Source organism: Ursus americanus, chromosome 5, assembly GCF_024610735.1.
Source record: "Ursus americanus isolate L20-20 chromosome 5, mUrsAme1.1.p, whole genome shotgun sequence".
Lineage (NCBI taxonomy): Eukaryota > Metazoa > Chordata > Mammalia > Carnivora > Ursidae > Ursus > Ursus americanus.
The window spans coordinates 3,611,717-3,627,395 of NC_142131.1; the positions used below are offsets into that span (position 1 = coordinate 3,611,717).

Sequence of the window (15,679 nt, forward strand, 5' to 3'; positions counted from 1 at the left end):
TCTCCCACCACTGAATTCAGTAAAGGAAGAGATCACCAGTGTATTTTTCACCAATGTTTATGGCATTGGAACATAGCTGGTGCACAGTAAGTGTTTATCAAATACATTAATACAAACCTCACAATAAATGGTTTATGAGGAATGACAAACCTTGAAGAATAACAGATATATTTTTAAGTTCCAAAGTCACTTAATACAGGGTGATATAGGTTTCCAATAAAAATAGTCATGGGGTTTTTTTTGGTCAAAATGGACTAGATTAGAATATTTTTGGAAGAATCTACTTCAAATTACTGCCTCACTAGCTTAGAAATTCCAATTTAAAAAGAACTGAACATAAACTCTTAAAAGTAAATAATCTCTATGACCTAATATTTATAAATTGCATATATAATTACCTAGTCTTCTTTTTTAAAAAGCACATTGAAAGATGTAAAAAACTACAAGTCAGGTATCAAAGCCTTTCATTCTATTCAACACATGATAGATGTTAGCTATAAGCAGGACTTCTTAATTTTAATAGCCAAGATAAAAAATGTAGAGATCCAACCACTTGCTGGTAATAAATATCATCTTGGAAGATAACTTTTTTTGGAAATCTTTATCGAAGATTTGAAAATGTTCCCAATACTACCATAAACAGACTGATGTGTAAGAGAAGGAAGGAGAAAAATCAAAGCAAAATAAGCCAAAATATTAAAAACCAGGCGCTAACCTGAAAATATTTAATATATGTAATCTCTTAAGATACAAAATTATTAAAGATGCTACATGAAGTCACTTCTTGAATCTTTGCTATAGAAAACCTGTCATCTTGAATGTAGATATTGTCAAATGTAATAGTGTTTTCTTAAGCTTGACACAGAAGAATTTGGGCAAACTTCTTTCTAGCAGAGGTTACATTTTCTAGGTGTGTATATTAGACGCTCCATCTCAGGCCCAGCTGTGTCAGGTACTGAATCATATTCTTCTTGGTCTTGAAATTCACACCCATAAATAGGTACCAGTGACAATCTACTTCAGTTTTACAGAGAAGGACAAATGAAGGCAAATAAAGAACAGGAAAGTTCCACATACATAAAACCTTGTTATGACAGTTTCAAATATTATGTTCACATTTTCAATGACAAGAGGCTATACAATGCTTAATATAAAGTGCAATCTCTCAAGATGAATTTGTGAAGATGTTTTATGTTACACAGCATCTGAAAAGTTAGTAAGGGAAAAAAGGATACGTAAATGAGAAGAGAGATATTAAATATGACCAGAAAACTAGTGAAGAAATGAGAAAAGGAAAATGCATAATGGATTTTCAGAAGTAATTAATTTGGCTGGTCATAAAATGAGGATTTAGCATGAAGATTGATTTCATCCTCAAAGTTTATTCAAATTTATGAAAGGAAAGGAAGAGAAGGCAAAATTATATACATTCCCATTCACTTGACACAACCAAAGACCATGTGGCCCAGAGAACCTCAAAGATACTCAGTATTTTCCATGAAATTTGTCCTAAACATGAAGGTCTCTTTACATCATTTACCCTTGAAAGCTCACAAAGACAGCAAGAATCTAGCATGTGCTGTTCAAGGTAATCAGCACAAGAGGACTGCTGAATTTGAAATAGTCATGACTGGGATCTACAAGGCTTTGCAGGATTTGAACCCCATTACCTCTCTAATCTCATCTGCTACCATTCTCTCCTCACCCTTACTTCATCCCCACTGCTCTCTCTCTCTGCGGCTCTCAAGTCAGGAATGCCCATCCTCCAGATGTCTATGTAGCTTGCTCTCCCCCTTTCATCAGCTTTTACGCAAATGCTCCACCCTTACTGAACCTTCCCCGGCCATTTTCTCTAGGACTTCAACCTCCACCCTTCCCCAAAATTGCTATCCTCTTCCCTTTAGGCTTCATTTTTTTTCATGCCATTCAACATAATGTGTATTTTACTTATTTACGCAACATATGTCTTCCCTCACTAGAATGTAAGCTTCACAAGAAGGGGATTTTGGCTTTTTATGGAGTCTTTTGGTCTGTTTTCTTCACTGCTGAATACCCAGTGTCTGGCATACATACTAGGCGTGCAGTAACCGGTTGTTAAGCATGAGTGAATAACCTAATAAAGTCTAGATTTAAATGAGTAGCTATGAACAGAGTGATACACCTTCTCAGATATTAAGGCATAAGGTTTGTGTGTGTGTGTGTGTGTGTGTTTTAAGATTTTATTTATTTGACAGAGAGAAAGACAGCCAGCGAGAGAGGGAACACAAGCAGGGGGAGTGGGAGAGGAAGAAGCAGGCTCATAGCGGAGGAGCCCGATGTGGGGCTCGATCTCATAACGCCGGGATCACGCCCTGAGCAGAAGGCAGACGCTTAACGACTGAGCCACCCAGCGCCCCAAGGCATAAGGTTTTCATTTCTTCCACAAATCTAAGTAGAGTCCAGTATTTGTCTGGCTATCATCTCTGAATACAAAGAATAACTTACAACTACAAAAGGGATAAAATTTACAAACTACAGTAAGAGGATAGCATTGCAGTACTTTGGCTAATGCTGACAAGAGGCATTTGCTTGCTTTCTACATAAAACAGTCTGAGTATTTACAGAACTTCGATGAAAGTAGAAAAAAAACTCAAACATTCACTTTCCAACTTTTACTGTAAATAAAATATTTTTTAAGAAATTTGATTCAACCAATTTTCAGTTGTCTTTTAACCTTGGAAAAATAGTTTGTGCTCTTCATTGTTTTAATAACTGTTTTCCTTATAACTCTGATAATAGGAAAAAATCTCATACTAATAGCTTTCAGATTCATATTCATTAGATAAGTTATAAGGGAAAACCTATTTATTTGTAAAGATGAGACATTATATGTAAATTTTCATTTTTATTTCAGTTGAATGTTCCAGTTTTATTAGTCCTGTTTGTACTTGTAACGTCTGCATCAAATATAAGTAGGCTTTTGATATTAAAGAAAATTTTTTAAAATTTTTTGATTTATTTGAGAGAGAGAGAGAGCGAGCGAGCATTAGCAGGGGGAGGGGCAGAAGGAGAGGGAGAAGCAGACTCCCTGTGAGGCAGGGAGCCCAATGCAGAGCTCAATCCCAAGACCCTGGGATCCTGACCTGAATAGAAGGCAGACGCTTAACCGACTGAGTTACCCAGGTGCCCCAAATTTTCTTATTTAACATATTACTTTGAACTTTATCTGAGAATTTTAATAATGTATAGTAACAAACACTTAAAAAATGATTAAAAAAAAAGTTAAAACTTAATCAGTACCTTAAAGAACTGTTTATCTATGTGGAAGGATACGTATGTATTCATTACTCCTACACTTCCCTTTCCATCATTAAGGAACTTCAATTACCATACAGTCACTTTAAAAACCCAATCTAAGACAAGAATATCGTTCAGAACATGCTTTGTCCTGCTCAACAGGTAATCCGCCTCCTTGCAAGAGATACTTATAGGTATTGGTGTCATCAGATGCTTAGAACATAAAAAACATGTAATATTGCTCAGATATACACAATGTGTCTATGGCTCAAATGCACCATGAAAACTTACTGTTATAGCATAGCTTCCTTTTGCTCATTTCACTGATGAAAAGCAAAATCTCTGTACACTTCTTTCGAGTCACTCAAGCCAAAAGGTGATACAGTAGTAGTAACAGTTATTTTATTTTGGGTTTTATTTCTCATATCCTTCTTTTGGGTTCATGTATTTAACATTCGGCTCCATCTCAGGGAAAGAATATCCACTATTAAAGAAAGTGATAAACTTGAAAAGCAATAGGAAAATGCCAATACGATCTGTGTGGTTATCAATTTATGTCACGTGTAAATAAAGTAACTAATTTCAAAGGATGTTAGTGCTTTTAGCATCTGAAGAAATGGCCAGTTTTAACTATTCCATCTGCATTTGCTTTGGGATATTAGGCAGCAAATGAAACACAGGGGCAAACCAACCCATCATTTAGCTGAGAAAGAAATATCAGTTTAAAGATGTTATCTTTTCAAAATGTTTTGGCAGTGTTTTAAATTATATCAAGCTAATATCTATAATATAAAATGGCAACAAAGAGCATTTATTTTGTTTTTCATTAATGTAATATGCTTGAATTATAAAATAAATGCCTAAGTTTAGATACATCAGTTAACATTTAAAAGAAAAGTTACTCATTCTCCCAAACTGAAATTTACAGTGCACTAATTATTACACTCAGACTCATACCAAAGTTGTTTTAAAAGAGTAATCTGTTAACAGCTCCAAACACAAGTCCATAAAATTAGGTTCTTCTGTGGTAATTTTTGTTAATTTTTATTAACACAAAAAATTCAGCCACTGAGTTGACATAATTTTTAGTAAAGAAAATACTAATTTGAGAGTTACTATGTTATCCTTTCCCTTAGCTCAAAGCTGCCTGCTGTGAAGTGATACTATTATACAACTGGCCATGGGTTAGCTGTATGTAAGACAAAGTGCCAGTTCAGATTTTGAGGGCATTCCTTTAGTGAAAGTCAGGAGCCATTTTCCTTAAGTTTTGGGCACAATTTACCCTTGCTACATTTATGATGAGTGAAAGAAACAAATGCGAGTCAAGTATCCAGAACCTTGGTTCCCAAAGAAGCAGGAACTCTCATTTCCAGTGACCACCATAATAACTTTTCATAGCTGTGATGTCATGTAACTGAAATTGGTTCTGCTAATATCACATACAGATAGGGGCACCTGGGTGACTCATATGGTTAACCATCGGACTTTGTTTCAGCGGGGGTCATGATCTCCAGGGTCCTGAGGAGGAGCCCTGTGTGGGGTCTGCACTCAGCGGGTAGTCTGCTTGAGGATTCTCTCTCTTTCTGCCTCCCCCCACTCACAGGTATGCTGTCTCTCAAATAAATAAAAATTAAAAAAAAAATCACATATATAAAATATCATTATGAATGAGAGGGGTAAAAAGTTTATTTTCCAGAAGAATTTAACATCCCAGCAAAAATTAGTGAAATTGCCCATAGAAATTATCAACTGAAATGCTTTTATTTTTAAAGATTTTATTTATTTGAGAGACAAAGAGAACATGAGCGGAGTGAAGGGGTGGCAGAGAGGGAGGGAGAAGCAGACTCCCCACTGATTAGGGAGCCCGATGCTCAATGCTCTAAGTTCAATCCCCAGACCCTGAGATCATGACCTGAGCTGACTTTTAACCAACTAAGCCACCCAGGCACCCCTCCATTTATTTATTTTAGAGAGAGAAGGGGAGAGAGAAAGAATCTGGAGCAGACTCTGTGCTGAGTGCAGACCCCGCTGAAACCAAGTTTCAACCCCAGCTGAAACCAAGAGTCGGTTACCCAAAGGAGCCAGGCCCCCAAGAGCCCCACAACTGAATTTAAAGAAAAGAAAATCTGATGATGAAAATATTTCAACTGAAAGGTTAAAAATATTTAAGAGACAAAAGAAATCATGTTGAGATTCCTATGTCAAAAATCTCTAGACCATATAAACTATATGAGCTCAATTTTTTTTTTTTTAAGATTTTTATTTATTTATTCGACAGAGAGACAGCCAGCCAGAGAGGGAACACAAGTAGGGGGAGTGGGAGAGGAAGAAGCAGGCTCATAGCAGAGAAGCCTGATGTGGGGCTCGATCCCATAACGCCAGGATCACGCCCTGAGCCGAAGGCAGTCGCTTAACCGCTGTGCCACCCAGGTGCCCCATGAGCTCAATTTTTTAAAAAAGATTTTATATATTTCAGAGAGAGAGAGAGACAGAGTTCATGAGTGGGGAGGGGCAGAGGGAGAAACTGACTCCCCACTGAGCAGAGAGCCCAACGCGGGGGCTCCAACCCAGGACCCAGGGGTCATGACCTGAGCCTGAGCCGAAGGCAGACAACTTAACCGAAAGAGCCACCTAGGCGCCCCTATGAGCTCAATTTAAAAAAAAAAAAAAAAAAACAAAAAAAAACATGTTATAAAGTATTTTGATGATATCTAAAACCTGGTAAAAAATTCTTTAATAATTCTTAAAGTTTCAAATCCGTAAGTCATTTTAAAATTAAGATAAATTTGAGGACTGCCAAAGGGCAGCATCTGTGTGAGCTAAGGTATATATTAGATAATTTAACATTTGATTCTAGGAAGTTCTGATCTCAGAACATCCAGATCAGAAAGAAAGGGGCAATTACAAGTCTCTAGTGAAAGGAAGTGGAGACTGACATTTTTTAAGGCTTACTAAATTAATTCCCTCTACTCAGGATCTGCAGAAACATTGTTCCATTCAGAGGTTAAGGTGCTTGGTCTCCTCTTCATCCAGGAATTGGTGGCAGCCCTAATTTAACCACACGTATAAAAATAAATGGCAGCTTCCTGGACCATAAATACTAAGTTATGCTTATCACTCAAAAAAATCCTTTCATATTTCCTTCATTTTTTAAAAAGATTTATTTATTTTTAGAGAGAGACAGAGAGAGAGAGTGGGGAGGGGCAGAGGGCGAGGGAGAGAATCCCAAGCAGACTCCCTGATGAGCACAGAGCCCTACACAGGGCTGATTTCATGTTCCTGAGATCATGACCTGAGCCGAAATTAAGAGTTGGGCACTTAACCGACTAAGACACCCAAGAGCCCCTCAATTTCTAAGTAATAAGCGTGTTTGTAAAATAAAATAGTATGGTACTTTTTTTTTTTTTTTTTTTTTTAGCATATAAGAGCTTTTTGTTTTTGTTTTTAGTTTTTCCTCAAGCCATTTAGAATTGCCTTTTGTTTGATTTTATTTATCCAGCAACCCATGGGCAAGCAAGTAAATAAAGTATTTGTAATTCGAGAGATGATTCAAATGAAGACAGGATAATCTTGGAGTATTCACTCTAAACTTGAATCCTCAAATGCTTCTAATCTCTTTAAACACTACTCTGGTTCAAGTATATTTCGGATTTATGATTTCAAAGGGCTCAGTTATCTGACGAGAACAGGAGCATATTAAGTCTCTGCATAATACAGTTTTGAAATGGCATGCACATTAGACACTAAGCAGTTATTAAATCTTGCTTTTAACCTACCAGTTTTCTAAATCTTCCCTCCACAGCTTGATTCCCAGTAGAGAAAAAAGTAACTCAAACAAAAATTTTCCTGTTTACTGCAATAAGCTATTTACTTATCTGTGCACAAGGTTGAGAAATTATGGAACGGGGATTAATGTATTTGCCTATAGGGGAACTTGCATAGATGTTTAGCTTGAATTTTCATTTGTATTTTCAATTCATATAAGGATTACATATTTTGACCCACTTATAAATTGAATGACATAACAAAATAGAAAGAACACTACTTTCCTACTTGCTATTTAACTAATGCTGACAAGTCACTTTCAGCTTTCTGAACTTAATTTAGCTTATTTGTATATGAAGATAACAATTTAGCCCGGTAGAACAAATGAACTAACATTAAAGTGCTTTGACAATTATAAAGTATCATGTAAGTGTAAAAAATTGTCTATTATGCTACTTTTACATGAATGAAAACTAGCTGGTTATATCCTCATCATGCCTTTATAAAGAGAGGAAAAAACAGAAAGACACTATTTTGGAGTAGTCTGAGAATTGAGATTTCAAACATAAGAAACATTTTCCTAACAACTAAAATAATATAGGTTAGTGCTAAAATTCAGAGGCCATTTAATCTAGCCACTTGAGTTTTACATAATAAGGAAAGATTTTTTAAGGCTAAATATAAAACATATCAACAGAACAGTCACACACGATGGTGGAAAGGGAAGAACTGAAAACAAATGTTATACTTCCCAATTTGTTCTCAGTCATTCCCGGCTAGAACGTCTAGGGTTAGAAGTAGAGTTAGGGGCAGGAGCAGGGCAGGTTCAGAGTCTGGGTTACAGTTTTGGCTAGATTACAGCAGGCATGTTAATAATTTTTTCTCTCAGCCAACAGGAAAATAAAATTTAGGATGATGAGAAAACAAAGTGGTCATATGTGAAGTACTATACAATATATAGAGATACAGAACGTGTATGTATGTATGTACATAAAATCACAGTACATTACACCTTACAACAACCCTATTAATTTTACTTCACAGGCAAGAAAACTAAGGCACAGAAGAGTTAAGCAGGTTGGGCTCTTGGGCTTTTTTATTTTTTAAAAAGCCATACTGAAGTTCAGTTTATATACATAAAATTTATCCATCTTAATGCACAACTCAATGAGTGTTGATAATTTTACAAGCCCACAAACCAGTTGAGACATTTTCATTCTCATGCCTGTCAAAAGTTGGCCTTGAAACAACAGGGCTTAGGAGCATAGACCCCATCCTACTCGAAAATCCACTACAGATTTCCCAAGAACTACTGATAGTCTACTGTTGAGCAGAAGCCTTACTAATAAAATACAGTTGATTAACATATCTTACATGTTATATCATACACTGTAGTTTTACAATAAAGCTAGAGAAAAAACTTAAGATCATAAGAAAAAATGTTTACCATACTGTAAAACTCTGCATAATAAATGGACCCTCACAGTTCAAACCCATGCTGTTCAAGGATCAAGTGTATAGTCAATCCCATTAGAACCCCCAGCCCTAAAAAACCACAAATCCCCTTTACCTATAGATGTCTTCTCTGGGCATTTCATAGAAATGGCATCATTACAACATGTAGTCTTCGCATTGGGCTTGTTCTAATTAGCATAAAGTTTTAGAGGCTCATGTATACTGCAGTATGTATTACCTCATTTCTCTTAATGCCTAATAGTATCTTCTGTTGGGATATATTACATTGTATATTCATTTATCAGGTAATGGACACTTAGGTCATTTCTACTTTTTGGCTATTATAAATACTGCTGCTATGAACACCCGCATACAGTTGTACTGATAAATATTTTTAATTCTCTTGGGTAAATACCTAGGATCGAAACAGTTTACATGTAAAATTTATGTATAACTTATTGAAAAACTTCTTGAGAAATAGCCAAAGTGGCTATTATTTTATATTCTAGCAGTAACATATGAGGGATTTGGTTTTTTCACACTCTCACTAACACTCACCAAGGTTCAAGAACTCCTCCACTACCCTCTCCAGCTTTTCGCTGACCATGCATGTGTGTTCCAGAACGTTGGACAGGAGAGAGGAAGGAGCTAAGTGAATGGAGAAATAAGAGACAGAGATCCTTACACTTTTTCAAAGACAACCACATCTATTTCAACTGATGAACCTATATTGACATCACAGCCCTCTGAAGTCCATAGTTTACATTATGATTCACTCTTAGTTTGCACATTCTATGAATCTGGACAAAAATAAAATGGCAAGTATTCACTATTAGATGTGGTAGTTTCAGTACTTTAAAACTCCCCTGTGTTCTGCTTATTGAGGCCTACCTCCTCCATAACCCTGGGCAACCCATGACCTTTTAACTGTCTCCATACCCTTTTCTAGAATGCCATCTATTTGGAATCATATAGGATGTACATGGCTATTCTCAGCAGCTTCATTTGTAGTTGCCCACAAGAAACAACTCAAAGGTCTATTAATAACTTAACAGATAAACAGTGGTATATTCCTATGAGGTAACTCTACTTGGCAATAAAAAGGAATGAACTATTGATACACATTACAAAATGGATGACTCACGAAATTATGCTAAATCAAAGAGACCAGATCAGAAAAAAAATATAGAGTGTCTGATTCTATTTACATAAAATTCTAGAAATACCAACTCACATATAGTGAACAGAAGGCACATCAGTGTTTGATTGGGACAGGGGGTAGAGAAGGGTATACCTGAGTCAATACAGAGACAATAAAGTATCATATAAAAATATTATTATATCAAAGTGTTTTTCAAAAAGAATGAATGGCAAATAGGTATTTGAGGGGCTCCTGGGTGGCTCACTCAGTTAAATATCTGACTCTTGATTTCAGCTCAGATCATGATCTCAAGGTTGTGAGATTGAGCACTGGGCTCCACATTGAGCCTGGAGCCTGCTTAAGATTTAAGATTCTCTCTCTCTCCCTTTTCCTCTGCCCCCTCCCCCCTTGTGCATACACAAACACTCTCTCAAAAAAAATTAAAATTAGATATTTGACAGACATTTTCTCAAATAAATGAAGCAAGCAACCACTGATGTGCCTTCAGTTCACTTTTTTTTTTCTTGTCTGGTTTCTTTTATTTAGCATAATCTTGAGATTCATCCATTTTGTAATGTATATCAGTAGTTGATTCCTTTTTATTGCTGAAAAATTTCAAGAAAAAAAAACCCTGGAAGTTTTTGTGGCCAGGGATAAAATCTAAGCTTTCAAGTGAAAATTAAAACTTTGGAAAACATGTATTTGTCACCATGAACTTGATAGCTTCTCATTACTTGCCTAATAAAACTATTGATAACATTAATAAATATCATCTTTTGATGTTGTATCATGATTTATGTCACTATTTCAGGACCTGCACAACCTGGTCACCTGATATATTCCAAATGATGAAGCAAGATGCTACAAAATCATGCATAGATAAAAGATACATTCAAATTGCAAGTTCATGGGGCACCTGGGGGTTCAGTCAGTTAAGCGTCTGCCTTCGACTCAGGTCATGATTCCAGGGTCCTGGGTTCCAGCCCCACATCAAGCTCCCTGCTTCTCCCTCTTCCCCTACTTGTGCATGCACTCTCTCTCAAGAAAAATAAATAAATCTTAAAAAAATATTGCAAGTTCAACCAATGGAGTTAGTGCAATAGAGTAGGAAAAGTTTGTCAAAGTGGTTTCAGATTCCATGTTGCAACTAACCTCTGAACAAATTTAGCAAAATCTACTGTGCTAAGGCAGAATTTGAATATGGCCTCCCAACAATGGCCTACCTTAAGCCCTGGAACATGTGAACATGATTAGAGATCACTTCCTTAATTATGTTGTCACATGGCACAGGTGACCTAAAGATGGGAGAGTGACCACGGGAGCCTAATCTAATCACATGAGATCTTTCAGAAAAGGAGAATATTCTCTAGCTGGTAACAGAAGAGGAAGTTAAAATCAGAACACTTGAAAGATGTGACATGCTGGGTCTGAAGATGAAGGACCACAGGAAAAGGAATATAGGAAACCTTGAGGAGATGAGAGATGCCTTCAAATGACAGCAAGCAAAGAGAACCTTAGACCGTTTCTCAGCTGCAAGGAACAGAATTCTGCCACCAACCTACAGGAGGTTGATAGTGAATTCTTCCCCAGTGACTCCAGAGAAGAGCTCAGCCTGAAATCCTAATTTTTGGCTTCGTGATATCCCGAGCAGATAACCCAGACAAGACTGCCTATGCTTATAATCTATAGAACTATGAGGTAATAAATGGATGTCGATTAAAGCTGCTAGGTTGTGATCATTTGTTACACAGCGAAAGAAAGCTCATATATTTACTATAAGTCAAAATGCACATTAACTTGCACCCCACATTCCCACTGCTAAAAATTTACCCTATATAGTTCGAAATGATTCTTATTACTCCAAAGATATTCATTCAGCACTGTTTGTAAAAAAACACAAAACAAAACCAAAAACATATACATGTAAACAGAAACCAAAGTATCCATAAGTAGAAGACTGATTAAACTACATAAATCCATAAAATGGAATACTCTGAAACTATTACAAAGAAAAGATAGAACTATATGGATGAATATCAAACAATGAAACTCTAAGTTACATTAATAAGAAAAAAGATCTGAAAAGTATTAGAGTATGTCTTTATAATTAAATTTAAAGGAGGTGCATAAAAATCAGGCATCTGCATTAAATATTTTCCTTGAAACACACACACACACACACACGCGCGTGCGCATGCACACACACACACACACACACAAACACAATTAGATAGCAATTAGCTTTGGGAAGGGGTTAGATTACTGAGTGGAAAATTTTCATTTTTAATTTTCTTTCATTACATTTTCAATTTTCTAATGCAGTTTATTATTCTCATTCATTTAAAAATGATCGATACAGGTTATTAATGTCAGGTAAACACTAACCTGCCTCTCCTGCAAAGCTATCTTCTTTTGTTCAACTTGTACCTAGTGTCTGGCATTTGTCATCCATGCTAAGACCAAAATCATCTTTCCTTATCAACTCTGCCCCACCTTTTAAATCTAAATTTCTTAGTAACGTCCCTTATTAACTGGGGACTTCATTTGCACTTATCTGAGTATTTATGTGTATATAGTATCATTTAGTTAAAACTATAAGCTATTCAATTATTTTTAAAATTTTAGACCATAATCTATCATCTTTCATCAATGTATTGAAAGCTACTTTAAGATATGGATCATAAATAGTAGAAACCACACAAACATATAATGTACCTAACAGTGCTGTCCTGAGGATGATGAAGATGACGATGATGATCCTTAATCCTGCAGTTATATGGTAATATTAGCAACTATATTGCAATAGCAAGCAAACCAATGTGATAAAAATGGGAACAACTATCCTTAATAGAAGAATTAGGTGAGCAATATTTAATGGGCAATCTATAATACCAGGTTTATTTACTATATATTGAAGTTAGTCTGGTGATGGGTACTAAGGAGGGCACGTATTGCATGGTGCACTGGGTGTTATACGCAAGTTACGAATCATGGAACTTTACATCAAAAACTAGGGATGTACTGTATGGTGACTAACATAATAAAAAAATCTTATTAAAAAAATAAAATAAATTAAATTACAAAATAAAATAACCAAATACTTGTTCAAGCAAATCCTTGTCAATTATTAAATACTGTATTAACACATATTTACCAAAATCAAATTTTACCTCTAATTGTATTTTCTACAATAGGAGGATATATAGTGAAAGTAACTTAAATATATACTCAGTTCAAGGTTATCCTGGCTTGTTGGCAGAAGTGGTTAACCACAAGACCTGAAGGCACTGAAAGTGACCAGAAAGAAATACAGGACAAATTCCTCAAGAGATTACCTTTTTCTTTGTTCACTTATGAAAGACATTCATAGTTCATAAGGGATTCAAAACACTATGGAATTTTATATACAGCCAAACAAGAGGATGTGTGGTATTATACTTGGAAAATAATATGCAATGAACAAAATACAAGATAGTACTACCATTATTATAAAGTCAAACCAAGTAGACTACTTTTATAAACAACTTTTCTAACAAAAACATACATAACTGAATTCCATGTGTAATCCCACTGTAATAATATATCTCCTCTCAAAAAAAAGAAAAAAAAAGGTTGGCTGACATTTTCTAGACAACAGCAAAGTAATACAGACTATAAAAATATCGAGCATATGTACAGCTCTTTGTAATCAGGAAAATGTTAAACAGAATTGTTGAGAACTTTACAAGGAGAAATCAAAGAGACCGAACATATAAAAATAATAAAACATGACATTAAAATGTCATCCAGGAAACCTCTAAAATCATTACCTGGAACCAGTTCCATAATGATGTAGATAGGCTGTCTTTGTGTGCAAACACCTATAAGTTTGACGATATTGGGATGATCGTATTGCTTGAGAATTCTGGATGAGAGAAAAGTGTAAAAATAGTTATCATTTAAATACTAAAAATTAAATTATCATGAATAGTGTGCCCAAGTAGAATATACTTTACTCGACATGATTCACTTTTTTTTTTTTTAAAGATTTTTTATTTATTTGACAGAGAGAGACAGCCAGCGAGAGAGGGAACACAAGCAGGGGGAGTGGGAGAGGAAGAAGCAGGCTCCTAGCGGAGGAGCCTCATGTGGGACTCAATCCCGGAACGCCGGGATCATGCCCTGAGCCGAAGGCAGCCGGGTAAGGACTGCACTACCCAGGCACCCCTCGACATAATTTACTTTTTAAAACATTAGTATGAAGCAAAATTATGATAAATAATGGGATGTATACAAGTTTAGATAAATATTGGCAAACTGCAGGTACAAATGAGTCAATTCTCCTTAATCCAATTAAATTTTCATTTAAAATTACTATTCACTCTGAATAACAATCATGCTAAGTATAACACCTTACTTAGTCCCAAACACGTATAGCTCACTTCAAAGAACCTCGTTTTAGCCGCTACCACGAAAGCATAACTAACAAGTATTAGTGGATCAAAAACTGTAAGCTGGGGCACCTGGGTGGCACAGCGGTTAAGCGTCTGGCTTCGGCTCAGGGCGTGATCCCGGCGTTCTGGGATCGAGCCCCACGTCAGGCTCCTCCGCTATGAGCCTGCTTCTTCCTCTCCCACTCCCCCTGCTTGTGTTCCCTCTCTCACTGCCTGTCTCTATGTCTACCGAATAAATAAATAAAATCTTTAAAACAAAACAAAACTGTAAGCTGCTAGAGTGGCATCTTTTTGTTTTGTTGTGTTTTGGGACACACTTAATGAAAATACATAAAAAAGAATTCAATTCATATTGGTAAATGCTATAGGCTAATCATCTCATCAGATTTTATAAAATACTATCTTGATGAACATGATCAATTTCAAAACAGTAAAAACTCAAGAGTTTTGAGAAAACTGGCTAAAGATTAAAAATAAGTAATGGTTTCAACATAGATGTAAGCCGAAACAGAGGGGACTTTGTTAGGATAAAGGCAAAATTTCATCAGAGGGCTACAAAAGCAGCACAGCCTCATCCATGGCACTCCAAGCATAAGTTAAAAATAAATCGGATTCCCTCATAGGCCTATTTACCCTGAATATTTCTGTTACCACATTTTATTCCAGATTATCCTATTGACATAGTTACAAATTCACTCATATTTGAAAAATGCAGTTTTCTTTCCTAAGAGAATGATAAAAAATAACTATTGGGAGAAAGATAAAACAGTTTCTAAATGTTTTGTACAAATCCAAATAAAGTAGAGATAACACTAAGAAAAATGCATTAGATTGAAAATATATAATGATTTACAAGGGAAAAGATAGAGTGGGAAAAATTCTAGAGATAAGGAAAATATTGTCACTAACTTGGTGCTTGCAGCTTCTATGAGGAATTAAAAAGGAAGTCTTAGAATGTTTGACTTTAATCCAAAATGTCATTTCTTAAGTTGGAAACTGCTTAGTAAAGAAAGTCCACAAAATAGCCAGCCTGAACTCAATATTAAGTATCTAAATATATAGCTCTATCGTCTATTTAATGACACTTGGGAGTTCCCATGGATACAACTCTCATTTTTAACCAAAAACTTCATAATTTCACTTTAGAAAGTGGACTTTTCCACTTTAGGAAATTTAATACTTTATTTTGTAATAAAATAATCACAAAGTAGAGAGCAAGAAAATTAACTGTTTTTTCAAAATAATGTAAGATACAAACTTGTAGTTTAAGAATACCTATGAATAACTACAAAATGAGCCTATGAATTTCTATTGTGACAGCATGCCTTTATCATAGCATGTTTTTGACCTTCCAATAATGTACCTTTAAAAAGTTTACAACTTTATTCTATGATAATATTTAATAAATGCATCCATCTAGATTAACCCATTGCTATCAATATTCATTTTAGATTATGAATCAAAATGCTCCATCCTATGGCACTTAGTTCTCTCATTGCCATCATCTTGGTTCTCTGACAGCACTTTATAGGAACTTCAATTTTATACACTATGTCATGATATAGACACACCTACATACTTACACACGCATGCGCGTGCACACACACAC

General features: G+C 35.6%; 1 protein-coding gene across 3 annotated transcripts in view; it reads right to left on the reverse strand.

Moving 5' to 3' along the window:
• FER (FER tyrosine kinase) overlaps positions 1-15,679 on the reverse strand; it is a 437,115-nt gene that overhangs the window by 138,845 nt on the left and 282,591 nt on the right. For all 3 annotated transcript variants that reach the window (XM_045808269.2, XM_045808262.2, XM_087861935.1), the window contains one exon: positions 13,447-13,541. In XM_045808269.2, coding sequence (XP_045664225.1) covers positions 13,447-13,541 — 95 coding nt within the window. The remainder of the gene's footprint in view (positions 1-13,446; positions 13,542-15,679) is intronic.